At 34.1% G+C, this 18,102-nt stretch overlaps 1 protein-coding gene across 4 annotated transcripts in view; it reads left to right on the top strand.

Annotated features, from left to right (window-relative positions):
- Nucleotides 1–17,170, top strand: part of LOC115411458 (NACHT, LRR and PYD domains-containing protein 12-like) — a 28,564-nt gene extending 11,394 nt beyond the window's left edge. For all 4 annotated transcript variants that reach the window (XM_030123589.1, XM_030123587.1, XM_030123586.1 and 1 more), the window contains 7 exons: nt 1,932–2,105; nt 2,629–2,805; nt 4,333–4,506; nt 4,686–4,859; nt 7,203–7,376; nt 16,237–16,410; nt 16,975–17,170. In XM_030123589.1, coding sequence (XP_029979449.1) covers nt 1,932–2,105; nt 2,629–2,805; nt 4,333–4,506; nt 4,686–4,859; nt 7,203–7,376; nt 16,237–16,410; nt 16,975–16,981 — 1,054 coding nt within the window. In that variant the 3' untranslated portion in view covers nt 16,982–17,170. The remainder of the gene's footprint in view (nt 1–1,931; nt 2,106–2,628; nt 2,806–4,332; nt 4,507–4,685; nt 4,860–7,202; nt 7,377–16,236; nt 16,411–16,974) is intronic.
- Nucleotides 17,171–18,102: the final 932 nt, after the last annotated feature.

Here is an 18,102-nt window from a genome sequence, read left to right as displayed (position 1 = left end):
GATCTGTCTCTTCCTCTTCCTTCTGCTCATTAAACCACTGCAGTCGTCTTCTTCAGTGTTGGAGCTGAACATCCTCAAAGGCTCCGTCACACCTTTTCAGTCTCTCTTCCGTTGTCCCTCATTGTCTCTTCAGTGCTGCAGCTCTGTTTCCTTCTTTACAGACACATTATGGAAGTTAATCTGTCTCATCAGATTTTGAATTATAAAAGCCATTGAATATCTGGCACTGAATTTTTTTTTTGCCCTGAAATTAAGTATGTGATTTTTTTGTTTCTCAATTTTACTATGTTCATAAATTTAGAAATAACAAAATTCAGAAGCAAAAAAATTCAGATCACACATCCGGGACAGCAAGGATAAGCAATGATTCAAGTCGAACCACAACACCAGCCAACCAAGTTACATTAGGTTGGTCATGTGACACCGAAAAAGTCAGATACTTAATTTCAGTAAAAAAAATTCAGTGGCTTTTATAATTCAAAATGTGATGAGACAGATTTACTTCCATTACACATCGATTGGTTTGAACTTCAAAGCTGCGTCATATGCATTTCTTTGTGTTTTCCATGATGAGGGTTTGTGCAAAATGATTGTTCCAAGTTCAGCTTAAACCTTCTCCTCTTCATCACTTCTTCCTCCTGTCTGTCTCACTTTTGTGCTTCCTGTTAGAGCACCCCCTGGAGGACGTTAGCCTGTAATAATCTATACTGGAGCTGCATCGTTGTATAAGCCGCAGGGTTCAAAAGGAGAAAAAAGTAGCGGCTTATAGTCCGGAAAGTACGGTAATATTCTGGAAATCACAGATTTGGAAGAACCAACTTCTCTTGCTTTTGCTGACAGGGTCCTCCTTTCAGCCTTCACAGGAACACCTGCTGCTGGAGCTTTCCAATCCGTGTATCATTCGTTCATTTGTTTTTCAATTTAAAACCAAAAATTAAAAAAACACTCATTTTTTTGTTTTTCATTTTCAAAACCTCAATGAAAAACAGATAACAGTTTGTTTTTCCATTTCCCGATTTTGTGCTCAAATGAAAAATGGAAAAAATAGATAATGACCGTTCCATCCGATTTTGCTATTTTCAATATAGTTCAGTTTTCTGACCCAGAAGCAGTCATTACTAGGGAAAAAAATAAACAATTTTCCGAATTAACGAGATACTGTTTTCTGAAAAAAATGTAAATTCGGCTCTGTTTTTCTGAATTAATTAATTCAGAAAAACAGAGCCAAATGAATTTTTTTGTGTGAATGCAGTACGCTTCCGTACGTATCAAACAGCTGCTTAATTACAGCAAAATATTCCTCCAGGCTGACCAGGATTCTGTTTGTTTATTTTTTCCCTAGTAACGACTACTTCCAGGTCAGACAGCTGAACTATATTGAAAATAGTAAAATCGGATGAAAAGGTTGTTATGCGTTTTTTCCATTTTTCATTTGAGCACAAAATCAGGAAGTGGAAAAACAAACCATTATCCATTCTTCATTGTGATTTTAAATTGAAAAACAAAAAAACAAGTGTTTTTTTGGGGGGGGGTTTTGATTTTTGGTTTTAAATTGAAAAACAAACGAACGAATGATACATGGATCGTTTCAGTCCCTTTAGGATGGCTCACATTCTTGTGAAGTCAGTGAAAAGTGGAAGTTCAGGAAGCCAGTTCAATAGTGTTTGTCAGAAAATGAAGGGAATTCGCCCCGTGTGTCAGATTCACACAGGTTTCTGAAAGCGGTCTCTAATTTTGATCACAGTTTTGTTTTTTTTTTAATTTCTTATCTAAGTTTTTTATGCTGTACATCAGAATATATATAATTCATGAAATCTGCTTAAAATACTGCTATTTTATTTGTGTTTGGATCATTTTAAAACAGGACAATACAGTAAATTGTCAGTTGTTCTTTAATTTTGACCTCCAGTGTATTTATGTGGTTTTTGCAGGTTAACGAACTGTCAGGTCACATGTGATGGTTGTGGCTTCCTGGCATCAGCTCTGAAGTCCAACCCGGTCCATCTACAGGAGCTGGAGCTGAGCAAAAACTTCCTGCAGGATTCAGGAGTGGAGCAGCTCTGTGAGGTTCTACAGATTCAGCAATCTGCACTGAGAGTTCTGAGGTCAGAGTTCCAAATGTTTCATGTAATTATTGGATTATTCAGGTTATAATGAAGTCAGGAAAACCATCCATCCGTCCATCCATCCGTCCATCCATGCTTCCGTTAAATTCTTATCGATTCTCATCCCTATGTATATTTTATTTATCTTATTCTAAACTGTAAAGCGCTTTGTGATTTTATCTGTGAAACATGCTGTATAAATAATATTTACTTACTTATAATCTACAGTAGTTTGGAATAGGGCTAAAAACTCTGTGGGTCTAGTTTGTATTTGTTTTAATCGATCACATCCAGGTGACGGGAAGTTCAGAATGCAGGGACAGTGTGTTTGTGTTTGGTGTTTGAAAAGCACGTGTTTTTGTCGAACATTAGACGTAAATAAAACACAAACTGAAGCGGACTTCAGAAATGGCATCATGCAAAGAGACAAAGGGAGGAGAAGAAAGACTGACAGATCATTTAAAGTTCAGAAATAATCCAAAAGTCCACCCCAGTCGAGCATTACCATGTGTTTGATGGACAGGTTGCGGTTCTGCGGTTTGTCGCAGATCAGCTGTTCTGCTCTGGCCTCGGCTCTGAAGTCCAGCCCCCCCCACCTCACAGAACTGGATTTGAGTGAAAACCCAGACCTGAAGGATTCTGGAGTGAAGTTACTGTGCGATGAACTGCAGAATCCACTGTGTCGACTCAAGACTCTGAGGTCAGTTCTTTACTTTTCTTGTACCTTTCTGCGTGTTATTGATCTGCAGCATGTGAAGGTTAAACTGAATGTATTTACACAGTTATGACTGCAACATACGAGCTGAAATATTTATTCTCAGGCTGTAAACTGAGTACAAAAATGTGTTGCATATTTGTTGATTAGTTTTTTTTGTCAGTCAGATTGTGATAATAGACATTAAATGTAAATCCTGCTGTTAATGTAAAGTTACACTATGAAAAAAAAAAAAAAAGAAACAGTAAAAAGAAAAACAGTATTATTCCGGCAGCTGGGGTGCCAAAAAAATACTGTTAAATAACAGAAAGTAACCATCTCATAAAAATACGGTAATTTTCCATAATTAAAATACAGTTTTTGTCCTAACTTTACATGAGATTTTGCATTTTTTTTTGACTTTTTAATGTTTAATAAAGAATATTTTCATGTATTAAAATAATCCAATTCCCTATAAATATATATATAAATAATTTTCAGTGAGACTCAGTTGTCCAATCCACTGATAAAAACTGTATTTGGACAGTTTATCAGTGCTTATACATGTTATACATTCACAAAAATACATTTATTCAACAGTTTTGTTGTGAAACCTTCTGTAATTACACAAGATATTTGTCAATTAACAAACAAGTCTGGTTCAGCTGACAGAACTAATACTTCTGTTACCGTTAACTGTCAGTAATTTTATCTGGTTTTATTTTATTTGGGTTTTTTTTACAGTATTAAACATTAAATAAACAGTTTAATCTCATAAGTAGAAAATAAATACTTGTGAAATTACAACACATTTGCAAATTTATTTGAACTGTATTTTTCTGTGAAAAAAGAAAAAAATTTCTTTTAAAAATAGAAATTTTATGGTTATTCACAGTTACAGTTTTTTCGTGTTATTTTCCATTTGACATGTAAAATCACAGTCTGTTTTTGTCATTTCATTGATATTTTCCTGTATCTGAAAAATACAGGAAAAATCTGTCAAATAAACAGTGAAAATTCTGTTAAATTACAGATTTTTTTTTACAGTGTAGATAATTGATATATATTGAAATATAATTAATGAAAAGCTGTTTGATGTGTTTAGCCCTATACTTATACTATTCCTCATCTGCATCAATGACATCATTAAAGCCCTCCCCCATTTAGGGCGATCGAGAAGAAGACGACTTAGTCCAGGGGTCTCGAACATGTGGACCGGGGGCCAAATGTGGTCCACCAAAAGTTCCAGTCTGACCCCTGGGATGTTTTTGCAAAGTACAAAACTTCCAGTCTTGAACTGAATGAAGCAAAAAAACAAAATTGCTTGAATCAAGGAAAAAATGTTGAATTAAGCAAAAAAAAAAAAAAAATGCTTGAATTAAGGAAAAAATGTTGAATTCGCAAAAAAAAAAAAATCTTCAAAATCACTTTTGGGAACAGTACTTAATCGATCTTTTATTTGCTAATTGGTCATAAATAATTCCGTGCAGTTTTATAAATATTCCTGTCATTCATATGTTGCTGTCCTTCCAGACTTGAATGCTGCAGTTTGTCTCAGATCAGCTGTTCTTCTCTGTCCATGGTGCTGAAGTCCAATCCTGCCCATCTACAAGAACTGGATTTAAGTAAAAATAAACTGCAAGATGTGGGAGTCGAACTACTGACCTCTGGATTAGAAAACCCACTGTGTCGACTGAAAACTCTGAGGTCAGTTTATGAGCTCTGTTTACAAAACAGTTACAACACTTTCAGAAAGACAATCAAAACTATGGATTAGATTAGATTAGATTAGATTAGATTAGATTCAGTTAGATCGTAATAGCCATTTGAAGGCAGTAACAGGACTTTCTTTCTAATTCTAACTCGTTGCTGTGTGTTTCTTCTAGGTTGCGTCTGTGCAGACTGTCTCAGATCAGCTGTTCCACTCTGGTTTCAGCTCTTCAGTCTAATCCTTCTCATCTCGTAGAACTGGACCTCAGTGAAAATGATCTGCAGGATTTAGGAGTGACTCATCTGTGTGTTTTTCTGCAGAATCCACACTGTAAACTGCAGACTCTGAAGTGAGTCCACAGACCAAACCCTGACCCCCATGTCCAGATCCTGTTATTAAAAATACAAAAGCTTCACACTGGAAAAAAAACAAAAAAAACAAGACATAAAACTGGTAATATTCCGGCAGCAGGGGTGCCCAAAAAATACAGTGAAATAACAGAAAATAACCATCACATAAAAATACGGTAATTTTCCATAATTAAAATACAGTTTTTTGCTCTAATTTTACATTAGATTTTACATATTTTTTTGACTTTTTAATGTTTAATAAAGAATATTTACATGTATTAAAACAATCCAATTCCCTATAAATATACATATAAATAATTTTCAGTGAGACTCAGTTGTCCAATCCACTGATAAAAACTGTATTTGGACAGTTTATCAGTGCTTATACATGTTATACATTCACAAAAATACATTTATTCAACAGTTTTGTTGTGAATCCTCCTGTAATTACACAAGATATTTGTCAATTAACAAACAAGTCTGGTTCAACTGACAGAACTAATACTTCTGTTACTGTTAATTGTCAGTAATTTTATCTGGATTTCTTATTTTTTTTGCAGTATTAAACTTTAAATTAACAGTTTAATCTCATAAATAGAAAAGAAATATTTGTGAAATTATGATACATTTGCAAATGTATTTTAACTGTATTTTTCTGTGAAAGAAGAAAAAAATTCTTTTAAAAAAACGGAAATTTTTTGGTTATTCACAGTTACAGTTTTTTCCTGTTCTTTTACATTTGACATGTAAAATCACAGTCTGTTTTTGTTGTTTCATTGATATTTTCCTGTATCTGAAAAATACAGGAAAAATCTGTCAAATAAACAGTGAAAATTCTGTTAAATTACAGATTTTTTTTACAGTGTACAGCAGAAAAAGTTGAAGCTTGGTACCAGTCATGTGTTTGTCAAATTAGATTCAATTCACGTCAATATTAGTTGAGTTCTAATTTTAAATGTGTGGTAAATGGGAATTTCAATGTTAAATGTAAATGTCCACAGAGTCCACATTCCACAGTGGATGTGGACAATTTTGTGCCAGAAATTACAGATTTTTTTTTTACAGTGTAGTTATTATAGTGCGATAGTCAATGGTGTATGCTGCCTTCAGACCACATATTAATATACTGTCTTTTTTCCACTCAAAGTGGACTCAGGATGTTATTTTCCACAGCTGTCCACACCACATCTGCAGGAGAACCACTGATGAGTCAAAACCCGACTCATTCTAACATTTCTGTCAGATATGAGACATACAGCTTATGTTGACTGCCACCTTGTTTGGTGATTAATCTAGGAAATCTAATTGGCATAGACAGTGAATATGAACCAAGGTTATTATCGTTAACGAAAACTAACGAAATGACCAAAACTAGAATTGTAAAAACATTTTCGTTAACTGAAATAAATAAAAACTACACTGTAAAAAAAAATCTGTAATTTAACTGAATTTTCACTGTTTATTTTACAGATTTTTCTTGTATTTTTCAGATACAGGAAAATATCAATGAAATGACAAGAACAGACTGTGATTTTACATGTCAAATGGAAAAGAACAGGAAAAAACTGGAACTGTGAATAACCAAAAACTTTACATTTTTTTAAAAGAATTTTTTTCTTTTTCACAGAAAAATACAGTTCAAATACATTTGCAAATGTATCATAATTTCACAAATATTTCTTTTCTATTTATGAGATTAAACTGTTAATTTAAAGTTTAATACTGTAAAAAAAATAAATAAAACCAGATAAAATTACTGACAGTTAACGGTAACAGAAGTATTAGTTCTGTCAGTTGAACCAGACTTGTTTGTTCATTGACAAATATCTTGTGTAATTACAGGAGGTTTCACAACAAAAATGTTGAATAAATGTATTTTTGTGAATGTATAACATGTATAAGCACTGATAAACTGTCCAAATACAGTTTTTATCAGTGGATTGGACAACTGAGTCTGACTGAAAATGATTTATATATATATATATATATTTATAGGGAATTGGATTGTTTTAATACATGTAAATATTCTTTATTAAATATTAAAAAGTCAAAAAAAAAAAAGTAAAATCTCATGTAAAGTTAGGGCAAAAAACTGTATTTGAATTATGGAAAATTACCGTATTTTTATGAGATGGTTATTTTCTGTTATTTTACAGTATTTTTTGGCGCCCCCACTGCTGGAATAATATTGTTTTTTTACAGGTTTTTTTTTTTTTTTACAGTGTGGGGTCATGAGCCAAAACCACTGGTTTACGCTGCTCTTGTCGACAGCACTCATACGTCGTATGCAGCTGTTCGTCTGTTCGTCTGTTTCTAATTCAGTCCTTCTTCATTCATTCCAGACTCAGCTGCTGTAAACTAACACACATCAGCTGTTCGTCTTTGGCCTCAGCTCTGCAGTCCAACCCCATCCATCTGACAGAGTTAGACCTGAGTGAGAACAAACTGCAGGATTCAGGAGTTCAACAACTGTGTACTGGAATGAAAATGCCTCAGTGCAGACTGGAAACCATCAGGTACATGATCTGACATTTACTGATGTATTTGAGCTGGTTCATGGAGGATGTGTTGGGTGTGTTCTGTTCTAGGTTTTTAAGGCCTTGAGGTTATCATGATTGATTGACTGATTTATTAGGAACAGTGCATATTACTGAACATCTCCAACAGTGTCAGCTGTAAATCTGTCAGATTGTAGCAGCAGTGTCATTTCCATCTGTAGTCTTTAGGCAGGTGACAGGAAAGACAGTGGACAAAAAGACAAAACATCCTAAAAACACACAGAACAACAGTGAGGACCATCTACTGATGGAACCAGGTTTGGTTTGCCTTCATCCAATGTTTCAGTTTTAATTTAAAGGAGGCGTATGACTGAGTCTGTTCTGTTGAGGTAAACTGTTCTAATACTCAGTTCCAGTGACTGACAGTGTAATTTGTCCAATAGTAGTGCACCTGCGTGGCCCCTCCCACTGACAGAGCAATGGCCCCTCCCACTAACAGAGCGGGATTTGATCAAATCTGTCAAAGGAGGAGGGGCCAGTCCATGTAAGACTTTAAATATCAGGCACACATTCTTAAAATTCACAAAATTATTACAATTAAGAAATTTATATTTATAAAAACAAATGCTGTGGTGGAAATTAAATGGTTTAATGATTGGAGCTGTAGAAAGAAAACTGAGCTGAACTGAATTCATACATGAAACTGGACTTACTGAGCTGCGCTGTTTTCAGTTGTGTTACTCTTTACTTTGTTTCAGTTGTGTTACTCTTTACTTTGTTTCAGTTGTGTTACTCTTTACTTTGTTTCAGTTGTGTTACTCTTTACGTTGTTTCAGTTGTGTTACTCTTTTCTTTGTTTCAGTTGTGTTACTCTTTTCTTTGTTTCAGTTGTGTTACTCTTTACTTTGTTTCAGTTGTGTTACTCTTTTCTTTGTTTCAGTTGTGTTACTCTTTTCTTTGTTTCAGTTGTGTTACTCTTTACGTTGTTTCAGTTGTGTTACTCTTTCTTTGTTTCAGTTGTGTTACTCTTTACTTTGTTTCAGTTGTGTTACTCTTTTCTTTGTTTCAGTTGTGTTACTCTTTACTTTGTTTCAGTTGTGTTACTCTTACTTTGTTTCAGTTGTGTTACTCTTTTCTTTGTTTCAGTTGTGTTACTCTTTTCTTTGTTTCAGTTGTGTTACTCTTTACTTTGTTTCAGTTGTGTTACTCTTTTCTTTGTTTCAGTTGTGTTACTCTTTACTTTGTTTCAGTTGTGTTACTCTTTACGTTGTTTCAGTTGTGTTACTCTTTTCTTTGTTTCAGTTGTGTTACTCTTTTCTTTGTTTCGGTTGTGTTACTCTTTACTTTGTTTCGGTTGTGTACTCTTACGTTGTTCAGTTGTGTTACTCTTTACTTTGTTTCAGTTGTGTTACTCTTTACTTTGTTTCAGTTGTGTTACTCTTTTCTTTGTTCAGTTGTGTTACTCTTTACTTTGTTTCAGTTGTGTTACTCTTTACTTTGTTTCAGTTGTGTTACTCTTTTCTTTGTTTCAGTTGTGTTACTCTTTACTTTGTTTCAGTTGTGTTACTCTTTACTTTGTTTCAGTTGTGTTACTCTTTTCTTTGTTTCAGTTGTGTTACTCTTTACTTTGTTTCAGTTGTGTTACTCTTTACGTTGTTTCAGTTGTGTTACTCTTTTCTTTGTTTCAGTTGTGTTACTCTTTTCTTTGTTTCGGTTGTGTTACTCTTTACTTTGTTTCAGTTGTGTTACTCTTTTCTTTGTTTCAGTTGTGTTACTCTTTTCTTTGTTTCAGTTGTGTTACTCTTTACTTTGTTTCAGTTGTGTTACTCTTTACTTTGTTTCAGTTGTGTTACTCTTTTCTTTGTTTCAGTTGTGTTACTCTTTACTTTGTTTCAGTTGTGTTACTCTTTACTTTGTTTCAGTTGTGTTACTCTTTTCTTTGTTTCAGTTGTGTTACTCTTTACTTTGTTTCAGTTGTGTTACTCTTTACTTTGTTTCAGTTGTGTTACTCTTTACTTTGTTTCAGTTGTGTTACTCTTTACTTTGTTTCAGTTGTGTTACTCTTTACTTTGTTTCAGTTGTGTTACTCTTTACTTTGTTTCAGTTGTGTTACTCTTTTCTTTGTTTCGGTTGTGTTACTCTTTACTTTGTTTCAGTTGTGTTACTCTTTTCTTTGTTTCAGTTGTGTTACTCTTTTCTTTGTTTCAGTTGTGTTACTCTTTACTTTGTTTCAGTTGTGTTACTCTTTACTTTGTTTCAGTTGTGTTACTCTTTTCTTTGTTTCAGTTGTGTTACTCTTTACTTTGTTTCAGTTGTGTTACTCTTTACTTTGTTTCAGTTGTGTTACTCTTTTCTTTGTTTCAGTTGTGTTACTCTTTACTTTGTTTCAGTTGTGTTACTCTTTACGTTGTTTCAGTTGTGTTACTCTTTTCTTTGTTTCAGTTGTGTTACTCTTTTCTTTGTTTCGGTTGTGTTACTCTTTACTTTGTTTCAGTTGTGTTACTCTTTACTTTGTTTCAGTTGTGTTACTCTTTACTTTGTTTCAGTTGTTACTCTTTACTTTGTTTCAGTTGTGTTACTCTTTACGTTGTTTCAGTTGTGTTACTCTTTTCTTTGTTTCAGTTGTGTTACTCTTTTCTTTGTTTCAGTTGTGTTACTCTTTACTTTGTTTCAGTTGTGTTACTCTTTACTTTGTTTCAGTTGTGTTACTCTTTACGTTGTTTCAGTTGTGTTACTCTTTTCTTTGTTTCAGTTGTGTTACTCTTTTCTTTGTTTCAGTTGTGTTACTCTTTACGTTGTTTCAGTTGTGTTACTCTTTTCTTTGTTTCAGTTGTGTTACTCTTTTCTTTGTTTCAGTTGTGTTACTCTTTACGTTGTTTCAGTTGTGTTACTCTTTTCTTTGTTTCAGTTGTGTTACTCTTTACTTTGTTTCAGTTGTGTTACTCTTTACTTTGTTTCAGTTGTGTTACTCTTTACTTTGTTTCAGTTGTTACTCTTTACTTTGTTTCAGTTGTGTTAGTCTTTACTTTGTTTCAGTTGTGTTACTCTTTACTTTGTTTCGGTTGTGTTACTCTTTTCTTTGTTTCAGTTGTGTTACTCTTTACTTTGTTTCAGTTGTGTTACTCTTTTCTTTGTTTCAGTTGTGTTACTCTTTACTTTGTTTCAGTTGTGTTACTCTTTTCTTTGTTTCAGTTGTGTTACTCTTTACTTTGTTTCAGTTGTGTTACTCTTTTCTTTGTTTCAGTTGTGTTACTCTTTACTTTGTTTCAGTTGTGTTACTCTTTTCTTTGTTTCAGTTGTGTTACTCTTTACTTTGTTTCAGTTGTGTTACTCTTTACTTTGTTTCAGTTGTGTTACTCTTTACGTTGTTTCAGTTGTGTTACTCTTTACGTTGTTTCAGTTGTGTTACTCTTTACTTTGTTTCAGTTGTGTTACTCTTTACTTTGTTTCAGTTGTGTTACTCTTTACTTTGTTTCAGTTGTGTTACTCTTTGTCTTGTTTCAGTTGTGTTACTCTTTACTTTGTTTCAGTTGTGTTACTCTTTACTTTGTTTCAGCTGTGTTACTCTTTACTTTGTTTCAGTTGTGTTACTCTTTGTCTTGTTTCAGTTGTGTTACTCTTTACTTTGTTTGAGTTGTGTTACTCTTTACGTTGTTTCAGTTGTGTTACTCTTTACTTTGTTTCAGTTGTGTTACTCTTTTCTTTGTTTCAGTTGTGTTACTCTTTACTTTGTTTCAGTTGTGTTACTCTTTACGTTGTTTCAGTTGTGTTACTCTTTACTTTGTTTCAGTTGTGTTACTCTTTACTTTGTTTCAGTTGTGTTACTCTTTACGTTGTTTCAGTTGTGTTACTCTTTACTTTGTTTCAGTTGTGTTACTCTTTACTTTGTTTCAGTTGTGTTACTCTTTGTCTTGTTTCAGTTGTGTTACTCTTTACTTTGTTTCAGTTGTGTTACTCTTTACTTTGTTTCAGTTGTGTTACTCTTTACTTTGTTTCAGTTGTGTTACTCTTTACTTTGTTTCGGTTGTGTTACTCTTTACGTTGTTTCAGTTGTGTTACTCTTTTCTTTGTTTCAGTTGTGTTACTCTTTACTTTGTTTCAGTTGTGTTACTCTTTACGTTGTTTCAGTTGTGTTACTCTTTCTTTGTTTCAGTTGTGTTACTCTTTTCTTTGTTTCAGTTGTGTTACTCTTTACTTTGTTTCAGTTGTGTTACTCTTTACTTTGTTTCAGTTGTGTTACTCTTTACTTTGTTTCAGTTGTGTTACTCTTTACTTTGTTTCAGTTGTGTTACTCTTTACTTTGTTTCAGTTGTGTTACTCTTTACTTTGTTTCAGTTGTGTTACTCTTTTCTTTGTTTCAGTTGTGTTACTCTTTACTTTGTTTCAGTTGTGTTACTCTTTACGTTGTTTCAGTTGTGTTACTCTTTTCTTTGTTTCAGTTGTGTTACTCTTTTCTTTGTTTCGGTTGTGTTACTCTTTACTTTGTTTCAGTTGTGTTACTCTTTACTTTGTTTCAGTTGTGTTACTCTTTACTTTGTTTCAGTTGTTACTCTTTACTTTGTTTCAGTTGTGTTACTCTTTACGTTGTTTCAGTTGTGTTACTCTTTTCTTTGTTTCAGTTGTGTTACTCTTTTCTTTGTTTCAGTTGTGTTACTCTTTACTTTGTTTCAGTTGTGTTACTCTTTACGTTGTTTCAGTTGTGTTACTCTTTTCTTTGTTTCAGTTGTGTTACTCTTTTCTTTGTTTCAGTTGTGTTACTCTTTACGTTGTTTCAGTTGTGTTACTCTTTTCTTTGTTTCAGTTGTGTTACTCTTTTCTTTGTTTCAGTTGTGTTACTCTTTACTTTGTTTCAGTTGTGTTACTCTTTACTTTGTTTCAGTTGTGTTACTCTTTACTTTGTTTCAGTTGTTACTCTTTACTTTGTTTCAGTTGTGTTAGTCTTTACTTTGTTTCAGTTGTGTTACTCTTTACTTTGTTTCGGTTGTGTTACTCTTTTCTTTGTTTCAGTTGTGTTACTCTTTACTTTGTTTCAGTTGTGTTACTCTTTTCTTTGTTTCAGTTGTGTTACTCTTTACTTTGTTTCAGTTGTGTTACTCTTTTCTTTGTTTCAGTTGTGTTACTCTTTACTTTGTTTCAGTTGTGTTACTCTTTTCTTTGTTTCAGTTGTGTTACTCTTTACTTTGTTTCAGTTGTGTTACTCTTTACTTTGTTTCAGTTGTGTTACTCTTTACGTTGTTTCAGTTGTGTTACTCTTTACGTTGTTTCAGTTGTGTTACTCTTTACTTTGTTTCAGTTGTGTTACTCTTTACTTTGTTTCAGTTGTGTTACTCTTTGTCTTGTTTCAGTTGTGTTACTCTTTACTTTGTTTCAGTTGTGTTACTCTTTACTTTGTTTCAGCTGTGTTACTCTTTACTTTGTTTCAGTTGTGTTACTCTTTGTCTTGTTTCAGTTGTGTTACTCTTTACTTTGTTTCAGTTGTGTTACTCTTTACTTTGTTTGAGTTGTGTTACTCTTTACGTTGTTTCAGTTGTGTTACTCTTTACTTTGTTTGAGTTGTGTTACTCTTTTCTTTGTTTCAGTTGTGTTACTCTTTACTTTGTTTCAGTTGTGTTACTCTTTACTTTGTTTCAGTTGTGTTACTCTTTACTTTGTTTCAGTTGTGTTACTCTTTACGTTGTTTCAGTTGTGTTACTCTTTACTTTGTTTCAGTTGTGTTACTCTTTACTTTGTTTCAGTTGTGTTACTCTTTGTCTTGTTTCAGTTGTGTTACTCTTTACTTTGTTTCAGTTGTGTTACTCTTTACTTTGTTTCAGTTGTGTTACTCTTTACTTTGTTTCAGTTGTGTTAGTCTTTACTTTGTTTCAGTTGTGTTACTCTTTACTTTGTTTCGGTTGTGTTACTCTTTACTTTGTTTCAGTTGTGTTACTCTTTACTTTGTTTCAGTTGTGTTACTCTTTACGTTGTTTCAGTTGTGTTACTCTTTTCTTTGTTTCAGTTGTGTTACTCTTTACTTTGTTTCAGTTGTGTTACTCTTTACTTTGTTTCAGTTGTGTTACTCTTTTCTTTGTTTCAGTTGTGTTACTCTTTACTTTGTTTCAGTTGTGTTACTCTTTTCTTTGTTTCGGTTGTGTTACTCTTTACTTTGTTTCAGTTGTGTTACTCTTTACTTTGTTTCGGTTGTGTTACTCTTTACTTTGTTTCAGTTGTGTTACTCTTTACTTTGTTTCAGTTGTGTTACTCTTTACGTTGTTTCAGTTGTGTTACTCTTTACTTTGTTTCAGTTGTGTTACTCTTTTCTTTGTTTCAGTTGTGTTACTCTTTTCTTTGTTTCAGTTGTGTTACTCTTTACTTTGTTTCGGTTGTGTTACTCTTTTCTTTGTTTCAGTTGTGTTACTCTTTTCTTTGTTTCAGTTGTGTTACTCTTTACTTTGTTTCAGTTGTGTTACTCTTTACTTGGTTTCAGTTGTGTTACTCTTTACTTTGTTTCAGTTGTGTTACTCTTTTCTTTGTTTCAGTTGTGTTACTCTTTACTTTGTTTCAGTTGTGTTACTCTTTTCTTTGTTTCAGTTGTGTTACTCTTTACTTTGTTTCAGTTGTGTTACTCTTTTCTTTGTTTCAGTTGTGTTACTCTTTACTTTGTTTCAGTTGTGTTACTCTTTACTTTGTTTCAGTTGTGTTACTCTTTACGTTGTTTCAGTTGTGTTACTCTTTACGTTGTTTCAGTTGTGTTACTCTTTACTTTGTTTCAGTTGTGTTACTCTTTACTTTGTTTCAGTTGTGTTACTCTTTGTCTTGTTTCAGTTGTGTTACTCTTTACTTTGTTTCAGTTGTGTTACTCTTTACTTTGTTTCAGTTGTGTTACTCTTTACTTTGTTTCAGTTGTGTTACTCTTTGTCTTGTTTCAGTTGTGTTACTCTTTACTTTGTTTCAGTTGTGTTACTCTTTACTTTGTTTGAGTTGTGTTACTCTTTACGTTGTTTCAGTTGTGTTACTCTTTACTTTGTTTCAGTTGTGTTACTCTTTTCTTTGTTTCAGTTGTGTTACTCTTTACTTTGTTTCAGTTGTGTTACTCTTTACGTTGTTTCAGTTGTGTTACTCTTTACTTTGTTTCAGTTGTGTTACTCTTTACTTTGTTTCGGTTGTGTTACTCTTTACTTTGTTTCAGTTGTGTTACTCTTTACTTTGTTTCGGTTGTGTTAGTCTTTACTTTGTTTCAGTTGTGTTACTCTTTACTTTGTTTCGGTTGTGTTACTCTTTACTTTGTTTCAGTTGTGTTACTCTTTACTTTGTTTCAGTTGTGTTACTCTTTACGTTGTTTCAGTTGTGTTACTCTTTTCTTTGTTTCAGTTGTGTTACTCTTTACTTTGTTTCAGTTGTGTTACTCTTTACTTTGTTTCAGTTGTGTTACTCTTTTCTTTGTTTCGGTTGTGTTACTCTTTACTTTGTTTCAGTTGTGTTACTCTTTTCTTTGTTTCGGTTGTGTTACTCTTTACTTTGTTTCAGTTCTGTTACTCTTTTCTTTGTTTCAGTTGTGTTACTCTTTACTTTGTTTCAGTTGTGTTACTCTTTTCTTTGTTTCAGTTGTGTTACTCTTTACTTTGTTTCAGTTGTGTTACTCTTTTCTTTGTTTCAGTTGTGTTACTCTTTACTTTGTTTCAGTTGTGTTACTCTTTACCGTTGTTTCAGTTGTGTTACTCTTTACGTTGTTTCAGTTGTGTTACTCTTTACTTTGTTTCAGTTGTGTTACTCTTTACTTTGTTTCAGTTGTGTTACTCTTTACTTTGTTTCAGTTGTGTTACTCTTTACTTTGTTTCAGTTGTGTTACTCTTTTCTTTGTTTCAGTTGTGTTACTCTTTACTTTGTTTCAGTTGTGTTACTCTTTTCTTTGTTTCAGTTGTGTTACTCTTTACTTTGTTTCAGTTGTGTTACTCTTTACTTTGTTTCAGTTGTGTTACTCTTTACTTTGTTTCAGTTGTGTTACTCTTTACGTTGTTTCAGTTGTGTTACTCTTTTCTTTGTTTCAGTTGTGTTACTCTTTACTTTGTTTCAGTTGTGTTACTCTTTACTTTGTTTCAGTTGTGTTACTCTTTACTTTGTTTCAGTTGTGTTACTCTTTGTCTTGTTTCAGTTGTGTTACTCTTTACTTTGTTTCAGTTGTGTTACTCTTTACTTTGTTTCAGTTGTGTTACTCTTTACTTTGTTTCAGTTGTGTTACTCTTTGTCTTGTTTCAGTTGTGTTACTCTTTACTTTGTTTCAGTTGTGTTACTCTTTACTTTGTTTCAGTTGTGTTACTCTTTACGTTGTTTCAGTTGTGTTACTCTTTACTTTGTTTCAGTTGTGTTACTCTTTTCTTTGTTTCAGTTGTGTTACTCTTTACTTTGTTTCAGTTGTGTTACTCTTTACGTTGTTTCAGTTGTGTTACTCTTTACTTTGTTTCAGTTGTGTTACTCTTTACTTTGTTTCAGTTGTGTTACTCTTTACTTTGTTTCAGTTGTGTTACTCTTTGTCTTGTTTCAGTTGTGTTACTCTTTACTTTGTTTCAGTTGTTACTCTTTACTTTGTTTCAGTTGTGTTACTCTTTACTTTGTTTCAGTTGTGTTACTCTTTACGTTGTTTCAGTTGTGTTACTCTTTACTTTGTTTCAGTTGTGTTACTCTTTACTTTGTTTCAGTTGTGTTACTCTTTACTTTGTTTCAGTTGTGTTACTCTTTGTCTTGTTTCAGTTGTGTTACTCTTTACTTTGTTTCAGTTGTTACTCTTTACTTTGTTTCAGTTGTGTTACTCTTTGTCTTGTTTCAGTTGTGTTACTCTTTACTTTGTTTCAGTTGTGTTACTCTTTGTCTTGTTTCAGTTGTGTTACTCTTTGTCTTGTTTCAGGCTGAACCACTGTTCCATCACAGACACAGGCTGTTCTTCTCTGGCCTCTGCTCTGCAGTCTAATCCTTTCCATCTCAGACTTCTGGACCTGAGGTCAAACCCCTGCATTCATGACTCAGCGTTAGAGTTCCTGTCTGCTGGACTGAGTCCATACTGTGGACTGCACATCCTCAGGTATGTGATGGTGTAGAACCCAGCTCAGACTGAAGCACAGCACCTAGCATTAGCATTAGCACATAGCATGCATTAGGAACAGTGAGCTGCCATTGGAGATGCTCCAGACCCAACTGCAGATCTGCTTTAACACAGCGCTCAGGTCCAGAACACCACCAGGCTGATGGTCTAATGGTACATGTACTGGTTTGAACCAGAGGACACAGATTAGGACTAATCTGCTGCATCTCATCTCTGGTAGCTGCAAAAAACCAGAGGGTCTACGTCTGCTTCAATAATCAGACAAAATGAACGGTGGAAAAGAGATTTCATCTGGAGAATGTGGGAATAACACTGGTGAACCGCAAACAACATGAGAATAATTCTACAGAACTGGTCTGAATTCTAAAACCATGCTTTGTTGTTTGATGAACGGTTCCGTTCACGTTGACACATTTACGATGGTTCAGTCTGTTCGTCAGCATTAACTCTGAGACTCTGGTGTTAAAGGTGGTTTAGTGTGATCTGACCAAACCTTCTGATGCTGTAGAGGTGGTGTCTGACGCTCTGTCTCGTCTTCAACAGGTCGTAAACAGGGAGTAGACGGTCGTCATGAAGATGCAGATGAACGTGGTCTTGGAGTTTTACACTGGAAACAAACAATGCAGTAAATGAACAGTTCATCTGGTTTCTGTGATTTCACAGCAGAATGTGTGACGGTATTAAACTGAACTGTGTCAGTGAAGGAGCAGATCTGAAAACAGCTGTCAATCAAACAGGATTCAGCCTTTGGACCGATCCTCCAATCAGCACGCGGAAGCTCAGCGTCCGGCCCGGCCAAGCTCCGCCCACAGCTCCATTCACCCCCACAGACGCCGAGCGTCCGGGGGCGGGACAACATGGTGTCATTTCTCCAATTAGCGTCCAGTTTAGAGTCAATGAAAAAAGCAGTTCCACTCAGTCCCACTGAAGTGCATGGACGCTGAGCGTCTACGGCAGTGGTTTTCAACCTTGGGGTCGGGACCCCACATGGGGTCGCCTGGAATTTCTAGTAATTGATAAAAAAAAAAATTACTAATATAGAATATATGGTGAGTTGAGAAAAACAATCACAAACATAAAAGACATGACAAACTGTGGTTGTGAAACTGCAGCACTGTGGTTCTGTTTGTGTCACATGTTCACTGTGGTCAGTTTCAGATGCTGCAGCTCTTTCATAATTCATAGTTTCAGTTCTTGTTTGTTCAGTATTAATCGTCCTCCTTGTAAATCACAGCTGGACTGACTGGACATATTCTGACCAGTAATCTACATCTGGATTTACTGCCTCTGTCCACAATAATACACATTATATAGACTAAATGTGTTTAAAATTAATGTTTATTTGCAACATAGTATAGCAAACTATTACAGGATCAAAAAAATAATAATAATTTTAGCAAAAAAAAAAAGTCTCCATTTTGAATGTCTGGGGTCACCAGAAATTTGTGATGTTAAAATGGAGTCAGGAGTAAAAATAGGATTTAAAACCACAGTCTACAGACAAACGCACTGAGCAGAGATGGAATGAGAAAACACAGACACGGGAATGGAGGAGAAGTGAACAACATCCAGTCCACTGATCTGGGATCAAACTGATTCTGAACCAACTGGTCTGAGAGATGAACGTGTTCCAACACATTTGGAGTCAATGAAATGAAAACAACTGAACAG

The sequence above is a fragment of the Sphaeramia orbicularis genome, chromosome 20 (genome assembly GCF_902148855.1).
Source record: "Sphaeramia orbicularis chromosome 20, fSphaOr1.1, whole genome shotgun sequence".
NCBI classification, from domain to species: domain Eukaryota; kingdom Metazoa; phylum Chordata; class Actinopteri; order Kurtiformes; family Apogonidae; genus Sphaeramia; species Sphaeramia orbicularis.
The sequence above is the reverse complement of the archived record's forward strand: the minus strand, read 5'-3'. Positions and strand labels throughout refer to the sequence as shown.